The sequence below is a fragment of the Oryzias latipes genome, chromosome 18 (assembly GCF_002234675.1).
Source record: "Oryzias latipes chromosome 18, ASM223467v1".
Lineage (NCBI taxonomy): Eukaryota > Metazoa > Chordata > Actinopteri > Beloniformes > Adrianichthyidae > Oryzias > Oryzias latipes.
The window spans coordinates 1,361,542-1,380,511 of NC_019876.2; the positions used below are offsets into that span (position 1 = coordinate 1,361,542).

Consider the following 18,970-nt stretch of genomic DNA (forward strand, 5'->3'; position numbering starts at 1 on the left):
CCTGGTCTGTGGTTCCAGACCCTCAGAGTTCTGGCGTTCTTCCCCGTGACGGCGGTCCTGATGTTCTGCTGTCTGTGCTTACAGGCCGTCTGCGTGTGAACGCATGTCAGGAATGGAGCTGCGCGCCGATGACATCTGACATGGAGGCTGTGGGAGCGGCGAACACGACGCAGGCTGGACTCCGCCTCTTGGCCACGCCTGACGACGGGCCCAGTCATCTGGATTACCGGGATTACGCCCCGTTGCCGGCTCTGCCCACGGGCTTTGAGGGCGTCAGCTTCCCGGAGGACCCCATCCGCCTGCTGAGTGTGCAGGTACAGCCTCACACACACCTGACCAGGTGTTTTGGTTCCGCCTGAGCCCCTCAGAGGCTTGTGACCCTGAAGGTCTGTGACGGGCTCAGACGTGGAACCACCGGTACCGAGCAGAACCTGCTGCTGCGGCTGCAGGACGGCAGCTTTCACATCATCTGCTCTTGTCTGTTTGAAGGTGGTGTTGATCTTGGCCTACAGCACCATCATCGTGCTGGGGGTTCTGGGTAATTCTCTCGTCATCTACGTCATCTATCGCTTCAAGACGCTACGGACCGTCACCAACTTCTTCATCGCTAATCTGGCCGTGGGTAGGTTTGCACACACGGCTGCTCGCCGAGCACACGCCGTCTGACACGCCCTGCCGCGTTCCGTTGATCTAAAGGTGAAAGGTCAGCGCACATGTCAGCCTCCACTTCCTGTTGGGGGGTTCAGAGGGAGGAGCTGAGGTTTGCTTCCACTTAATGCAGCGGTTGATGCTGAAGGTTTAATGACGGTTGGATGTTTGAGGAAAGCCTTTCTCCTCATGGATGGATCTCAGTTCTTCTGGGTTTGTCTGGAACCAGAACTCATGAAGCCCTTTGATCTTCCTGGCGGTTCTGTGTTCATTGAATGTTCCAACGCTGGAATGTTGCAGACAATTATCCATCAGATTTTGCGGTTCATGTACCTTTTGCAGCGTGTACACCTGAGGGGCTCTTCACAGAAGAAGACCCGCCCTGAACAGGATTTATGGGACACTTTGACTGAATAAACACACAAACTCTTATCTGTCTGTTTAATTATGGAAAAAGAAAAAAGCTTTCAGTTTGTTTTTAATGAATCAACTCATTATTGTTCTGCTAAAAAGTCCACCTTTAGTTAGGTGTTTAGGTTAGTTTATGAAAAAACTCTTTTGGATGGAAATGAAAAGATTGAATTAATATTGAATCACTTTTAGTTGAAGGTTGGAATACAAATGATTAAACATTTGGGTAGAGACAGCCAACCTCGTGTCCCGAGTATAGAAGAGAACTTAACAAGTGACTCCTCCCCCCTGGTGTTACAAACAGGAAGTACCTGCAAAATCCTATAGACATCTATAGAGAAAGCCATTATTTAGTCTGATTCCTTACTTAATTTTATTTTTTAATGATATTCTTCTGTAGTTCAAGTTATTCAAGTCATACACTGACCAGTCCAAGTGGGTGGAGCCTGCTGGCCCCCACATCCAACATTCAAAACCTTTGGTTGACAGATTTCGGGTTTCAAATGGTAGAGGTGTCCGTCCAACAAGCTCGCTCCTGATTGGTGAGAGTGGTTGCCATAGAAACGTTAACCAGTCACTGCTTACTGATATCACCTGGCTCCAAAAAATGGCGACTGACCTGACTTAAATTGGTTGGAGCCAGAACAAACCATTCTCTTTGGATGACTTGGCCCGGTTCTGTGATCCGGTCGGTGGTTCTGACTTGTTCATGTCGTTCATTTAGAGCTACGCGGCTTTCAGATCTTTTCCGGTTCTGCGTCTTTGCAGATGAATGAAGCCCCATCAGGTGGGCGGGGCTGTTAGCGGTCCGGTTCTTGGATGGACGTTAAAGTTCCTCCGGCATCATAATCAACCATCGACTGTATCTGAGACCTGGACTGAGTGAGTCTGGCGTCCCTCACAGAAAACGGTTTCATTCAGGCTCCAACCAAATCAAGTCAATTCAGTCGCCATCTTTGTGTGATACCGACACCGCCAGATGACATCAGTTAGCCGTGATTGGTCTGAGTCAACGTTACTATGGCAACCACTCTGGCCACCACTACCATCTGAAAGCGACCTCGAAAACGTTTGGAGCATTGGAGGTGGGGGCCAGCAGGCTCCACCTAATTTTATCGAGGCATCTGATTAAAAATGTGATTTTTTTTTTTTTTTTTTTATAACTTTTCATTTGATTGGTCAGTTTCTAACTTGAAAGATGTCCCATAAAGAGAAAATAGGGGCAAAACCCCCCCGAAAATGATCAAGAACATGTTAAAATAAGGTTGCAGATTCTACACGTACTTCCTGTTTGGAGCACCAGGGGGAGGGGTCACTCAGTCCAGTTCAGTAACATCAGGAAGGAAAGGACAGACTCGTTTCCTGTGAGTGTGTCAAAGACCAAAACACCTTTTGACATGAACAGATGCTCATCCGACATGAATCCACCCACAGAAAACGTGGACGTTTCCTGCTGAAGCCAGACGCCGTCGTGTTTTCAGAGCGTCTGCTGCCAGACCAAAGTAGAAAGAGGTGTTCGAGTCCCAAAACAAAATAAATAAATGAGGATGAAGGAGGGAGCATCTCTGGAGGAGCCAGCCTCACAGGTCTGCTAGTTTCTGTCTCCAGCCTGAAGACCCCCCCTCCAGACATCTGTCCCAGGAGGTGAAGTGGGTTTTATGGTACGTAATCTGCCTGGCAACTATGACGTAATCTGGATTACAGCTGCTACAAATCTGCATTTATTAGATCTGCAGGACAGAAAGATCCACTTTTGCTGATGTGACAGAAAGTTTTTGACAACATTAGCTCCAGTCATTTTATAAGATCTTAGTTTTTGGAGATTTTCACTTATTTGAACTAATGAAACGAACGTAGAATTAAGAGTTTGAGCCAAGATGAGTCAAAGCAAATGAACAGAAGCTGATCTGTAGGCGGATGTAGTTTGCAGAATCTCCACTGTGGCGCAGTGGTGAAGCGGTCGAACTCAGATTGGAAGTCCCCTGGTTCGGTTCCAAGTTTGGAAATCTTGGTTGTGTGATCGAACCGCCACACGGCTTGGAGTCCTTCTCTCTGTTTGATTGCTATAATTTTCTTATGTTGTTAACAGGAAGAGAGGAAAGTGATCCCGTCTTACTCTGATCAGATGTCTCAGATTTTGCTGATTATAACGTGTCTGTGTTAACAGACAGAGTCAGGAAGTGGTGCTGTGTCCGCGAACACTAGACAGGAAATTGCCGGTACCCCGTGGTGTTCCCACCGGACCAGAACCGGACCGGCAGGACGCGTTCATCTGGATATATGTCTGCCTCCCACGGTGGAACAGGGCTGCTGTGGAACATCAAAGCGGTGCGGATCCCCCCGTGGATCTCTCTCCGGGTGTTTCCTTCACAGCTCTATCAAAGACTTGGTGTCATAGAATTCCATCCAGGCACAAACCGCATCTATTATTTCTCCTCCGAACCACAATCGTGTTCACAGCGGCCGATCCTCCGGGTTCTGAAAAAGACGCTCTCCACACGGCACTTCCAAACCCGACTCCCTGAGTGCTCAACGTTTAGCTAGTTGAGCTTTCTGGCTGAGTTCAATGAACTCAAGAAGAACAGTCGCTCCCTTCTTCTTCTGTTTCGTCGCCAGCGTTCGAGGACACAGCGCCACCTACCGACACTTTATCAACACAGACACGCAATTAGCGGCTAAAGCGGCTGCAGCAGCTCGTCACATGTCCTCAGTGTAAGATGTCTTAGTAACCTTTGTTTGACCTTCATCAGAGTAAAATCCCTGTTTTCCTGTTGTCAGCATATACAACATAAAAGCGATCGAACAGAGAAAACGATTCCAAGCGGTGTTGTTTTCATTCTATCACTCATGGTAGAGACTTTCATTGTCTGGAACGACATTAAAGCTGCGTTTAGGTGACGCTCTTTTGTTTTTCTGCGCTGTAATCCAGTCGGGGAAGCTCTCTGTTCTTATGTCAAGGACAGACACAGTGTGCACCATCAGAATGAACGCACAGCTGGAAGTGGAGGACGGTTGCTTCTGTAGCGTGCGTTCATTCTGATAATACACACTTCAAAGGCCTTTAACCCTCTTTAACCTTGGACACTTAATAAATATTCAACCAGTTTTTAGTCCTTTATTCTTGTTATTTTTTCGGTTTAGATCGCTTTTCTTTGCTAAGTGGTGCAGTGCGTTGTCACGGTAACATGACAACACATCGACCTCGACTGTAGCGGTGACAAATATGGAACGGCAAAAAAAAGATAGAACTGTCTGGAAACGCTACCGGGAGCTGAGCTTATTAATTCAGGAGTTTTTCAAGTTGTTTTATTTGGTTTCAAATAGTTCTGGCTCCGATTTGACTCCACAAAAACCGAGATCCCATTTTACTGTGAAATCTAGTGTATGAATAGAGCGGCTGCAGATATTTCACAGAGGATGAAGAGGAACCTTCATCTCAAACGTGAAGAGAAACTGGAAGCTGAAAAAAAAGAAACAGCAAATGTTGTCGGACATGAAACGGGTCGTGAAGACGGTGAAACGGTGACGACCACTGATCTAGACTGAGGATCATCTTAGGACCTGCTTCAGCAGACACCAGCCGTTACACAAGGTCACATGACAGTTTCAGCGCTTTGGGACGTTTCTCCTCCGTCAGTTGGAGGATGCAGAACTCAGAATCCAGAACCCTGCTGGCGGCGTTCCTAAAGGTTCTCTTCTCCTCTCCGGTTGGGGTTTATGCTCCCCAGACGCTGACAGAGCTTCAGAGTTTTTCCTCTGTATTTGGTTTTTATTCAGATGTTTTTGCTCACTCCCACCCCTCCATTAATATTTCACAGCTCAATTAAGGACCATAAATACATTTACAAATCAGATTCAATAGAAGCAGCTGCTTGTGTCCACATGTGGATGTCAGAACTCCTGTTTTTTTGGGCATTAATTGACATGTTGTTCCTTTTAGTGGCGACACGTTTCACCTGACGTCTATTATCTTTGCCCCGTTCCTGTGAGTCACGCCTGAGCTCATGAAAACCTCTGATTTCAATACATGGAAGCGCTTTCATGTAGAACATTTCAGCCTTTTAAATAAAGTGTCTACATTTGGAGCAGTCCTGCCAATTTCAATTCCATTAGTCTGTTTGGAAGCTACATTTTTCATTTGTTTGATGGGCTTTTGCCCGAGAATCATGAATAATTTTTCTGGGTTTTGGTTGGTGTTTTTAGGTCATGAGTGAGAGCAGAGAATTAGCTGAGTCATGTGAGGATGCTGTGAGTGCTGGGCGTCAGAGAGGCGGTGACGCCATCTGCCCGGAGAGCCGCCGTCGGACCGCCGGTCACGTGACCGGCGTGTGAGCGGCAGCGTCCCGGTGGGGATCGGTTACAGCTCCAAGCACATGAGGGGCGGGGCTTCACCTCCAAACGGACTGACTTCAGCTGCGTCTCCTCCAGACTGAGCTTTAATCCACAACAGGCTTTTGTCCTCCATTAAAATCCAAATAATCCTCAGCGATGTGAAGCTTAAAACCGTCTGAAGGGAAAAACTAAATGCATATTTCAATTATTTTGACTAGTTAAAGTTTAGAGAAACCAAACCAGGCTGCTGCTTCCAAATCTAAATCATCAGAAATATCTTTAAAGCCTCTTGATTAAAAATGTCTTTTATATTTACTATATGTATTTAAATAAATAGATGGTTCAGATTTGAGAATTAAAAGGGGGTTTCAGCTCCTTCAATCCGGAACAAGTACACACCAGCATGTGTTGCGTGTTCCAGACTGGCCTAAACGGGCATTCCTAACTCAGTTTTTAATGTTTACATTGGACTGACGCTACCCAATACTGCTGATGAAAGTACAGTTGGTGGTTCAAATCTGGTCCAGGCGTCTCCTTTCACAGCTCTGTTCCCAAATGTGGAGAATTCCAGCAGGACACCAACCGCAATTATTCATTTCTCCTTTCTGATCAATTTTCCAACGGCTGGTACTTCCATGTTTGGAAACGGACGCCGTCCATCCAACACTAGCCGATTGGACAAAGCTCCACCTGGTTTAGCTTTGAACGCAAGTTCAAAGGTCGTTAGTTTTGTTTGTGGAGCCAAAAAATGGACTTAAAAACGTGTGAACTGGAGTTTAGGACCAAAATACACGTTTATATAGATTTCTCATGAAATGTGGTCATTTAAATGCATGTTTCTGAGTGAAAGTAGGACCACATTTACCCAAAACATTCTTTCATTGAAGGCAATAACCTGTCCACTAAGGAAATGAGAGTCGTGTCTGAAAGATCTCCCTCATCCTGGTCACGTTCTCACAAAGGCGGCTGATTTTTGGAGAATCCTCTAGAAGTCGTTTGTTCTGCTCGTCTCTACTTTACTTCATGTCTCCTTACTTTCCAACCACTGATAGAGAATTCTGGGTATTTATGGGCCGACTGCGTCAGAAGGATGAAAGTCTAGAAGAGCGTTTCCTCGTGGAACGGTGTCCTGCATTCTTCCTGTCCTTTTTCTACGGAAACACACTTCCAGGCTGCTGCAGAGCTGCATTATGAGCTGAGCCAGGTGAGTTCAGGCTGGCCAACATGGAGAACATGCTCTGATATCCCATAAACAGAAGCACTGGTCTAGATGTGCATGTCAACCATCCGGTTACTGAGGTGACGTCCCACAAACACCCATTTGTCAAGAGTCACATTGACTTTTGGCTTCTCTCTGGGTCGGCTCCTCTGATCAGTTCTGGGTTGTTTTCTTTTATTAAACATGTTGAGACACTGAAACATGCTGTGAAATCCATCAGCTGATGCCTTCTTTGAAACAGTTTTTTGGAGCGAGACCGCAGAACCTTTTGGAGCCATGAACTGTCCTGAAGAAGAAGCCTTTTACTGTTGACCGCACTCGTCTCCCGAACCAGCCGAGGCCCTTAACCCACACCTTCATGTCAGCATCCATCCTTCTCCTCTGACGGTCTCTTCAGGAGACAGCCGGTACATGCAAAGGTGGTACGGGATCGTCCCCGAATCCTCCCGGATCCTCCAAAACCAACAGACTTTTATGACTTTTTTCTTCTTCTTTGACCCTCAGCGGATGATCTAATGGTCCATCTTTAGCTTCAACAAAGTCCTCCAACGGACACATGATTGGATGTGACTGCTCCTCTGGGCTCGTAGGAGCAGCCCAAGCAAACACGGAGTCCTTTGAACCCCTCCATGAGAATATTTGGAAGCAGGGCATGGTGTCAGAGCGTGTTATCCCAAACCCAGAGCCCTTCATGAGGTCTGCTGCCGACTGCCTCTTTTGGTTTTTCTCTAACCTATCGAGACTCTTCAGGCCAAATTCTGACAGAAACAGCAGGACATTTGGGAAGATGGCGGATGAGAAACGACAGGCTGGAAGGAAGAGACGAGAATCTCTGAGTCACATGAAATCCTGGTTCAGACATTTGCTTTTCCCTGAAAAACACAGTCTTTTATGGAGAAAGCCTTTTCCGTGGCATTAAACCTCCTTTTCCCGCCTCTGATGCTCATAAAAGGTCGATGTCAGACACTTGTGGTTTGAATCCATCAGTCCTCTGGAGCAGAAGTGTTTCAGCGTCTGAAGAGCAAAGCTCGAGTGTCTAAGATGCTGCTTGACTCTACCTGGCCTCTCCATCTCCATCCCAAAGTACCGCGGCCTGTTCTGGTTGGCTGCTTCTTCACGCTCACCGAGTCAGAAAACGCCAGAGTCTGGTTTCCTGGAATGACTCTGATGAGCAGGAAAGCGACAGAAGTGACGTGGAGACGGGGAGTCCACCTGACTGAGGTCACCTGCTCTGCAGGACATGAAGAGACTAAAGACAGAGCATGCTACTGATGATGTCATGCAGCAACATCTGCATCTCCAATGAATGTCTGTTCAGTGTTACGTTCACATCGCCCTTGGCAACGCGCAACGATTCCAATGAAAGTCAATGTTCACACATGTAAATGTGAGTTCTAGGCTACTGCCTTCAGAACTCTTTCCTTCAGGCGGCTCGGCACACGTTTGAGGTCCGTCTTTGGGGTCGACGCACAAAACCAGCGTAGAAAGTTGCACCAGTTGAACTTTGACCAATCAGGGACTCGGGTTTGGTGGTGACGGGTGGAGAGCGGCCAATCACTTATAAAGAGAAAATATTATCTGCAGTATGTGCCCGGCTGGATTTCTAAACGTTTTTCATATATCGGAATAGAGCTGGGAAAGAAAAAGCCTGGATTTAAACCGCCACCGTGTTTCAGACCAGGCCTCCTCCAGTTTGACAAATCTGAACACTTTTTGGAAGAAATAAAACATTTACAATGTTTTGCCCCATTTTGAGCTGATCTAACTCACTAAACTGTTCATTCACATTAAAATGTTTTAAGAAAAGGAGCTGAAAACCTGTAGAAATGGTGGTTTTCACGTGTTCTTCTGTCATTTTTCAGATTCCATTTCTAAAGAAAATGAAGCTCTAAATTCAAATCACTGTAAATCAGGAGCAGATGAAAAAATGACATTGAAAAAGATGGTGTTTGAGACGGAGAAGAAATGCTGGGTGGGACCGCAGGCTCTTCCCTCTTAGCTCTCAGATGCAGGGGGGAGAAAGGGGTGGGGTGATTCTGCGGCAAAGGTCCCGCCCACAAGTCAAAGGTGAAGCTCCTGCTGCTCTGCAGAAACTATGTCCTAGAAAGTGACACAGGTTTTTTATTATGAAAAACCATAATTAAAAGAAAACCACAGAAAATTGATGGGATTTTAACGTGTTTCTACTTGTAAGGTTGAGCGGTTTAACTTTACAGTGAGTGGAGGCGGGTGTAGTTATGTGATACGCCACCTAGTGGTTACCTGGTGAACTGACATGGCTTCAGGTGAACCTCCTGTAGTTCTTCTTCAGAGATCCAGCTCAGCCCAGACCTGCTGCCCCCTCCTCACATTATGGAGTGAGGTTCTGCTGAAGCCCCTGTTGTTGTTTCATTCTCTAGGATCATTTTTCATGTTTGAAATCTTTCTGAAGGTTTTTCAGAAAGATGCCTTTTGTTCGTTCTGCCAGTCTGCCGAGTGTCTCAAAGTTAATGAGGCGGCAGAGAGAAAACTCACAAATGAGCATCGTGTGTCACTTCACAGGCGGGGGACGTGTGAACGCCGCCCGTCCACGCTCGCCTCGTTAGCCATAAATAAAGGTGAGAGCGAGCGCGTGGAGATGACGGCCTCCGCAGTGGGGAAGCATCTTGTTTCAGCCAAACTGTCACGATGGCGATCCGTCACTGACGGACGTTCAGCAGAAACGATTGGAGACGTTTTTACTCACCAACAAAAACATTGTACATGTACATTAATAGGCATCTATTCAAAGAGTCATGGGATTGATGCTAATTTGCAACTGTAGTCCCCTGGCAGGTACACAAGAAAATAGTGAACCAAATATCCAATCGCAAACACTACACAATCGTAATAAAAGCATGGCTTTCTGCAATCAGACGTTGTCATTCTAGTCCTCACACTCTTACATCACACGAGCGGTGTCACTGTTCTGGTCCGGCTGCGGTCCTGAAGGTGGTTCAAACCCAAATGTTCCTGCAGAACCGTGTGGACCAGCAGAGAGCCGCAGGAGTCCTTCACCGTTTGGATCAAAGGCAGCAACCGGCGCTCCCATTTATCGGGACAAACGGGGCTTTCCAGAGAACGATGCTTTTCTGTCCGAATTCCTGCTGGTGGTCAGACAACAAGCAAAGCTTTGAGATGTCCGCCTGGTTCTGCTGAATTCTTTCCTGAGCTGCAGAGATTCTGACATCAAATTCAGCCTTTTGGTTCAGTCTCACAAGAAAATGGTTTTACTTTAAACCGGAAGAGAAAATCTGCAGAGAACCAGCAGAATACACACAATCATGAACACACAACAGTACACACTGACACAAACACACAAACACACATAAATATGGAGACACACATGTAACAAACACATACACATAAAGACACACAAACACACGTTTGGAACAGGACTAACAATCTCACAACTGATCAAAAGTAAACACAGTTTTTGCTAAATTTCAAATCAAAGTTGTTGTTTTTTTCTGTCCTCTCTTGTTGGTTTCTTTCTCTTGCTTTTCAGTGATACTACTCAGACCAGTGGCCTTGTGGTAGAGTGTCTGCCTTGTGGTCGTGAGTTCAAATCCAGTCATACCAAAGACTCTCAAAATGGGAGCCATTGATCCCTGCTTGACACTCAGCATTAGGGGGTTGATCAAAATGATGGCTGTGCCCCAGGAGATGGGTCAAATGTGGAGAGCAAAGATTACTGGACTTTAACTTCTCCGTCTTTTGGTTTGGTTTCTAAACTACAGTTTGTTGTAAATATACTGAGATGAATCACCTGAATAGTTTTTGTCACGGCCGACTAAACTGAAGAGTTTCTTGAGATACCAGAGCATCCGTCAGAAGATAAAATGATGGTTAGGAGCTGCAGGAGTGACATGTGGATCACGGGTAAAGCAGAAGACACAGGACAGATGGACACGGTGAAAAATAACTCCTCGTTTTAACCAGAACAGCCAGGTTTAGGTCCAGAACAACTTCACCGTCATCACGGGTCGGTCATTCAGGTTCACCTCAACTATCGGCGTCTAGGCGGTAGAGATGGCGCCTATTTCCTGATCTGAAACAGGAAGTTGGTTCCACCTGATATTTGAAGGCTCCGCCCCTTTCTACATTGAGGAATTCTAGGAACAAGCAGTAATCCTGCAGATTATGTTCCCTTTGATGAATCCTTCTGTTCGGTGAGGCTTTCCGTGAATCACAGGATTTATCCCCATGACATGTTAGTACGGATTTATTGACATATTTTGGGTTCAGGAGGCCGTCCCTAAACGGCGTCTGCGCTGCAGCGCCACCAAGGCCTGTAATCTGTGTGGACCGGCCCGGATCTCTGTCAGCGCCGTCGGCTGACGTCTGCTCTTCTCTGCAGCCGACCTGCTGGTCAACACGCTGTGCCTGCCCTTCACTCTGGTCTACACGCTGCAGGGCGAGTGGAAGTTCGGCAGCACCCTCTGCTTCCTGCTGCCCTACGCCCAGGGGCTCGCCGTGCACGTCTCCACGGTGACCCTCAACGTCATCGCCCTGGACAGACATAGGTGGGTGGAGCTAAAATAGGTGGGTGGAGCATGGTTGTCCTCATGCCCCGCCCACATGATGATTAAGGTGTGATGAGAAAGAAGAGGATGAGTGGAGGTAAATGAGGTTTTGGGGGCTTTTAACAGAAGACCGCCATCTTTGTGAGGTCACCACAGGAAAAGGAACAATAAAGTTTTTACTTGTTGTCTGCAGACAAACAAAAAAATGTATATTTAGGTTATAGGTCAAGTCATCGCCTTTTTACACCAGATGCACAATTGGAACAGTAATATTATGGGAGCTATGATGATGTCATGAGGGGGCGGGATCATAAAAACACTTTGAGGAATAAAAACGACCAGGTTGGACTTTTTTCTTTTTCTGAAAGTGAAGTTTGTTTAAATCAAAGCAAACTTTATTTCTAAAGCACTTTGTATGCATCAGTAACACAAAGTGCTTTAGATTGAAAAAACATTCAACCTAAAAGGCAAAAAAGAACTAGAGACGCGTTTCCAGAAGAAAATGCAGGGTTGGTGCTGAATTGCTGAATGAAAATGAAACTTAAAGGGTAGAAATTGGCACAAAAAATAAAGAAATTATCAAAGTTAACCATAAATAAAGTGAAAACAGCACAATAACAAAAAAGATGTGTTTGTGAAAAATACCAGAGCCGGGTATCGAACCAGCGAGCTTCTGCACCAAGGATTCCCCATTTCTTTCAATGGAGGCAAAAATCCTGGAATATCTGGAAAAGTTCAAGGATTTGAAGGAGCAAAAGTCAAAGCTGGAAAAAGCTGAAAGAGCTGAACATTTATTAATTGAATGGTTAAAATAGATGAAACACTGTAGGAGTTAAGCACCAAAAAATGGTGGAAGATACCAGAATAAAGAGAAACAGGAAAACAATGGATTGAATACTTTATAGTATGTTACCAAATAAAAAATTGATGAATTAATTTCTTTACTTAAACTAAAAGTTTTTATGATTTGACAAAATTGGAATTACAGTTTTTTTTTGCTTTGTAAATTTCTTAATTGGAACATTTACCCTGATTATAAGTTGAATTATTTTTTTTTTTACTTTTTTTTTTTTTTTAGTTTGTTGTTCGTAGATAAACTGACTTTTAGCATGAAGTTCTGTTTGTGCGTATTTGAATGCAGATCAGATCGGCTCTGATGCGGCTCGTTGTCATTTTCCCCCCCAAAAGTCCTGCAGAAATAAATAAATAAATAAGTGGAGAGTAGATTTAAAGTGAGACTTATCATTTCTGGGTAAAATCCATCAAGTCAGATCAAAGATAACCTCCACGCTTTGCTCTCTTTGTGCCCATCGACCTCTAAATGACAGAAACGTTGCTTCCATCCCCTCCATGCGCTGTCTGGAAAAGAGGATTATGCTGCGGATCTGCATGCAAACGCAGCCTCTGCCGGCCGCCGCTCTGAGCCGGCCGCTCGGCCTGCTGGGAGTGCAGTTGCAGTGGAGGTGTGTGGAGCTTCAGCTGAAGTCGTTTGGATGATTTCAGCGGCGTGACTCCGGAGACGACGTTTACGGCGCAGAACTTCTGGATTCAGGATTAAAAAGTGAATCTTCAACGTAAACAAACATCCAGTAATGAAACCATGTCTGCAGACTGAAGGGCGCGTTTGCTCAGCGCACATCCAGAGAGACGGTGCTGATATTAAAGCACCTCCACATGCATCTGATGTCACATGGAACGTTTGAGTTCTACTTCTGTTTTAAGGTAGACTATTAAAGTTTCATGCTTTAATTCAGTCCATTTTTATTTCCATAGCCAGTCTATATTACTGCACAGTCGTCTAAAGGGGAGTCCAAGTGTGAAATATCCTCACTTTACTCGTTAAGGTAAATGTGGAGTTTTACAACTTCAGAAAGTTTGAGTCATTAGGTGTTTGAGTCAGTACAGTCACAGGTCACTCAGTTCTTTAAGGTAAAGTCCAGAGTGTCAGCTGTACGCGTCTTCGAGTGCGGTCCGAGTCTCCTCTTCATTCTGTTGAGGCTCTGTGGTTGTATCGACAAGTGTCTCCACTTCCTGAGGAGGAGGCCTGGAGGTGTTTTTTGGGCCAAAGTCAAGTCGTGTTTCAAGTCTTTAAGGAATGGTCCAAGTAATTTTCAGCATTAGGTCCAAGTCCCATCGTGGATTCGTTGGGATAAAAGTCTAAGATTTAAAAGTCAGGTCTCAGTCTTGAGACCAGGTTGAACCAAAAGTCTCCAGTTTTTCAAAGTCTTGACTGTTAAAACTATCAGAAAATCGTCAAACTACTTCAAAGCTGCTGGTTGTAACGTTGATTTTACTGATTGTTTTTTATTTAATAAGCTCATCTTTCAGTTAAAGAGCTGTACTACAGTACCTGCAGTACAGACCAAAAGTTTGGACACACCATCCCATTCATTATGAATGGGAAGGTCTGTACTGTACATCGGCACCATAGTTTTAACTTGTCAGCTTCCTGGTCCAGTGTTGGGTCGGGTTCTGTCTCCTGTGGTTGACCTCAGCCGTAACTCCACCAACTGTCTGCTGTCTTTAGCTAGTAATCGCTAACCGCACTAGAAAATTCCCTTCTTTAGATCAGTGGTTGTGTTGTCGAAGACGGCAACATAAGTCATACCCACAAGAGAAAGCTCCCATCAGAGGAGCGTGCCGTTGAATAAATAAACAGGATCATCAGACATGGAGCCACACAGACTGCAGGTTAAAAGACAACATGAGGAGGCCAAAGCTCTCAACACGTCAGACGGTGCAGCTCCTCGTCTGCTCCTTCATCTTTGATTCATCAGTGCGCCGGCGTCCGTTTTCTCCGGGCTGACAGCCGGCCAGACTCAGGTGTGTGCGTCTGTTCCAGGTGCATTGTGTACCACCTGGAGACCAGGATGCGCAAAGACGTGTGCTTCGGCGTGATCGCTCTGACGTGGGTGCTGAGCGCCGTGCTGGCCAGCCCTCTGGCCATCTTCAGGGAGTACGGCTCCTTCACGCTGGAGCCGGGACACACCATCCAGGTGGGTGCACGGTGGCAAGCCCCCACACCTCCACCTTCATCCTCTGCTGCCCCCAAACCTCCACAAACCTCCTCCCATTAACCCTTCTTCTCTATTTCCTCACCGACGTCTCATTTCCATCTATTTCCAGCAAGGAGTCTCTCTGAGCCTGCTGTCATCTCGCTCAGAGGGGATTGTTGGGTGTCTGAGATCAGATTTGTTGTGCATCAGTGAAACAAAAATAGAGTCAAACTGAATCCAAAATGAAATTAAGTCTGTGACATGAATTCTGGCTGCAGTCTTTTCTCTCCAATTTTTCTTCCTGATTTAATCTCATTTGATTTAATCCGAATAAACAATTCAAGTCAAAATTCATTCCGGTAATCTAATCAAAGTGAAACAAAATCAATTTGACCCAAGCTTCAACAAAAAAACTAATCTAATCTCCTTAGAAATAAATCTAAATGGACCAAGTGGAGCAAACAGAAACGGTCCTGTTACACGGATTCCATCCACAACTGAGCGACTTCTGGTAGATTTAGGAAGAACGACGTTTTAAATGAGCCTTCTAAGAAAAAACAAAACAATCAAGTTGACTGAGCTAATGCAAACGTTCCACTTTACTCTGTCTGTGAGTCACGGACCAGAATCCATTTGATGCAACATTCAAGTTTAACAAACGGTGGAAACTTTTAGGCTCTGCAGGATAAAAAACCTCTCCAATCCAGTCGGAACAAACATCACTGATTGGTAAAGTGAACAAATGTCAGGAAAGAAGAAAAACCGTGTGGTGTGTTTGATGTGCAGTGATCCAGACTGACCTCCATTTATCGTCTCGTGTCTATACGGTAAATCCATTGGGGGGGCTCCGGCTCAGTGAGCAATATTCCTGTCCTTCAGTCACGCCGACCATTGATCGCTGGTTTCACTGATATGTTTTCCACTAACCCACCAGATTGAGAGGAAGTTGACTTTTAAATCAATAAAATGTCAAAAATGTTCAGACTTTGGTGCAGAAGAAACCTCACATGACATTTCCAAATGTCACTTGGAGAGTCTGAACATGCTTTCTATTAGATCTCTCTCAGACAATCAATGCTGTCATCAAAAACAATGATAAGTGATAAAATGCTATTACATTAACACACACAAAGATGTTCATGGTGTCTGGAAAGTACAAGAAGCACCATGACTGTGTGATGGTCTTTTCTGACTCACCAGTCTTGTTTTAAAACACATGTTCCAGTTCTTGTTCTTTCTTTTCTGGAGTCTAAAACTCACCTCTCTTGTCTTATAACAGATGTTCCAGTGGTTCTAAGATGGTCCGTTAGCTTTTTTCTAGTTTCTAAACCCCCAGTCCTGTCCTGTGACAGATGTTCTAGTGGTTCTAAGATGGTCCGTTAGCTTTTTTCTAGTTTCTAACTCCCCAGTCCTGTCCTGTACTGGAGGTTTCAGTGGGTCTGTGATGGTCGTCTTCCTGTTTTCTTATTCCAGCTCTGTCCAGCTCATCAGTCTTGTCCCAAACACGATGTCCCAGTGTTGCTGTTATGATCTGCTTCCTGTTCTCGTATTCCTGCAGTTCTTATCTCACTTCCCTGTCCTATAACAGATGTTCCATTTATTACGTGGTGCTTGGTTCTTGTGCATTTATTCCTACAGTGTCTAACTTACCTGTCTTGTCTCCTAACATCTGTTCCAGTGGTTCTGTAGTGGTCTGGTTCTCGCTCTCTGATAGTTTCTAACTCCCATTTCTGATTCCAGTGTCTCTATCTTCCATTCAAAGGGAGTTTTCCTTCTTTTTGGTTTGCTCAGTACAGACCTTTAATGTCCTCCGATGGTCACTTCTACAGACTGTTATTGTATGTAATGAGGACTAACATGTATTTATGAAATATTATATGTTTTTGTCATAATTGGAGAAACGTTTTTGACGTTCCCGACAAAAGCTGACGTATAAAAGATAAAAAGCAGTAAATCAGTCAAACCTGATCAGGGATGACATGTTTTGCAGTGAGGCCAGTGACCGGGCCTAGAACCAGTTCTGAACAGAGTTCTGTTAACGCAGTTGTCTCCTCGTCACAGGTCTGCACGGAGAAATGGCCCGGAAAAAGCACCGACGGCACCATCTACAGCATCTCCATGCTGATCCTGCAGTACTTCCTGCCTCTGTCCATCATCTCCTTCGCCTACGCTCGTATCTGGTCCAAACTACGGGGCCACGTCAGCCCAGCTGAGGGCGGCGCCAACAGCAGCGCCGGCTCCGAGCGCCACCGTCGGCGACGGAAAACCACTAAGATGCTGGTGACCATGGTGGTGGTGTTTGCCGTCAGCTGGCTGCCCTTCCACGCCTTCCAGCTCGCCACCGACATCGATAACAAGGTGCTGGACATGCGTGACTTCCGCCTCCTCTACACCATCTTCCACGTGGTGGCCATGTGCTCCACCTTCGCCAACCCGCTACTCTACGGCTGGATGAACCGCAACTACCGCGCCGCCTTCCTGGCAGTGTTCAAGTGTCGCCGGGGGGCGGACAGAGGGAGGAGCGGTCGACTGGACATGGTTCATCCCATCAATGGAGGGGGCGGTGGGCGGGCGAAGAAGATAGTCCTGGAAACCCAGGAAGCCGTTTCTGCACACCTGGACGCCACAGATGTTTGAGATCGTCGGGGAGTCTGAGACAAGGAGAAGAAATACAGATGGTGGTAAACTTTTCTCCCGTTGAAAACAATAGATCCACGCAAGGACTCAACACGGAAGAGAGGCGAGATAAAGCAAAAAATAGAAGCGGCGGAGTGGGAGGCAGCCAGCGGTGGGGATTAAAGATCTCTGAGAAACCCAGAACAGATGAGGCAGAGAAGACAATCTGGGATTAGATGGACCCTTCAGAGGAGACATGCTTCTTTTCAAACAATTCAAGCATTATCTTCTTGGGGACGTGACCTCAACATGGAGAACACGGTGGATGGATTTGTGTTTAGGAGGGAAAGATGGGTTTCTAATAGGCTTTAGGCCCGTCTTCACATGCTGATTCAGATGCTGTCAAACGGCTTTTTGAGCTTGGAAGGACGCGTGATGCAAACTCGCCAAAACCTCAGACTTCAGAGCACGGAGAGGCGTTTAAAATAAAAAGGAAGAAGGACCAAAATTAGACCTTACAAAAGGTAAAAAATAAATAAAAGTGTCTCATTTCTAAAGCTTTGGGATGGGAAGCTTTTGTTTTATTGCTTGTTACACGACAGTAAAAAAAAAAAGCAAAAGAGACGAGGGCAGGAGAGGAAGGAGCGCCGAGGGCATCAGTGGGAGGCAGAAGGAGGAAACTGGGGGCTAATGAGGCAGAGAGCTTTCACACCAACCAGCTGTAATTGGGTTGACAGACGGGCAAAAATATTTGGAAAACCAAAAGGTTATGTTGGCGATGTTTTTCTTTCTGGTTTAACTGCTGATGCCTGTTTGTCCCTGACCACCATCGTCTCATGTTAGACTCTGAAAAGGAGCAGATGGTTGTTTTAAAATGATGATAAAACTTTCATTTAAGGATAATTAGATGATCTTTGGGGTTCTGCCGACATTTGAACATTTTATTTTATAAATAAATAATCATTTTGGAATAGATTTGATAAATGATCCACCTTAAAAGGAGAACATTCTCATCTATTTGGCTGCTGGGGCTCATAACTGGTTACTAAGATGATTTGTGTAACAAAGACTTTACTGCATTTTAATTTGGACACGTATCTATTGTTATATTCACTCAATCTATCAGGGGTCTCTGTTAGAGCTACTTTAGGTCTTACCAGTAAACTGGTGTTACGCTGTCTGCTGTAAGCCGCTAAGTAGAACCCAGTAAAGGAGGTTTTAGTTCCAGTTCCTTCTCAATGCTTGACGTTTCCTAAAGAGTCATTGGCCCACAGATGCAGTGGCACTTCTGGCTCGAAAGGCATTTTGGGCAAACCACTCCAGATCGACCCCCCACCCCTTACACTTTTTTCTGAGAATTTTAGTTTTTTCTTGGAAATAATTAAACAGGAAACCATTTATTTCTTTTGTTGAAAAGGAGTTAAAATGCTCAGCCAGGTGAGACTTGCGGTGATAATTACAGGTACTGAGAATGACGTCTTTGTGCCTTTAATTGTCTTTTGTGCGACTCCTCATGCTGCCCCTGACTATGACCTGCAAACCCTCGTCTACATCAGTCAGATGTTCCAACCTTCACATGGAAACTCATTTTTAATTTTAACCGGATTTGTGATCCGCTTGTTACCTAAACTGACCTTTGCTGAGGTTGTCTTGTAAACGTTACAGACCTGCTGGAGGTTCATCATCTCTCTGTGTTTGGAGTTTTTAACCAGCATCTATCAATGTTAACTGCTTTTCTAATTCACTAAAGCCTACAGGCTGTGTTGAAATAATTCACATAATATTAACTAGATGGTTGATAATATTAAGCTCCCAGCCATGAGTTTGTGGTAGAAACACAAAAGGTTTACCACTCCGAGGATCAGAATTGGACCTTACAAACAAAACTTCTGCTCTGAGATACTTCAAACATCAACAGTGCTCCAAAGTATTACAATTAACCCTTGTGGTATCCTGGGCACTTTAACATTGGGAGTGGGGTCATCTAGACCCACTAGACAGAGCTCTGAACCTTTTTTCTTCAATGATTTGTGATCTTCACTGGTGTCCATGGATTACATGAAATCTTTCACCTTTATCCACCTTTGTCATGGTAGGGAGAACACGTCAATGGAAGGGGGGGGGGGTCATAGGATAGCACAAAGGTTACAGCTTTCTAGCTTTAACAGTTTTGTGCAATTTATCAAAATAAATAGATAAATAAT

General features: G+C 45.2%; 1 protein-coding gene across 2 annotated transcripts in view; it reads left to right on the forward strand.

The window, feature by feature from the left end:
- LOC101162714 (neuropeptide Y receptor type 2) overlaps positions 1–18,748 on the forward strand; it is a 55,643-nt gene extending 36,895 nt beyond the window's left edge. For both annotated transcript variants that reach the window (XM_020711532.2, XM_011487181.3), the window contains exons 2-6: positions 85–314; positions 490–622; positions 10,989–11,154; positions 13,997–14,150; positions 16,212–18,748. In XM_020711532.2, coding sequence (XP_020567191.1) covers positions 129–314; positions 490–622; positions 10,989–11,154; positions 13,997–14,150; positions 16,212–16,787 — 1,215 coding nt within the window. In that variant the 5' untranslated portion in view covers positions 85–128 and the 3' untranslated portion in view covers positions 16,788–18,748. The remainder of the gene's footprint in view (positions 1–84; positions 315–489; positions 623–10,988; positions 11,155–13,996; positions 14,151–16,211) is intronic.
- Positions 18,749–18,970: the final 222 nt, after the last annotated feature.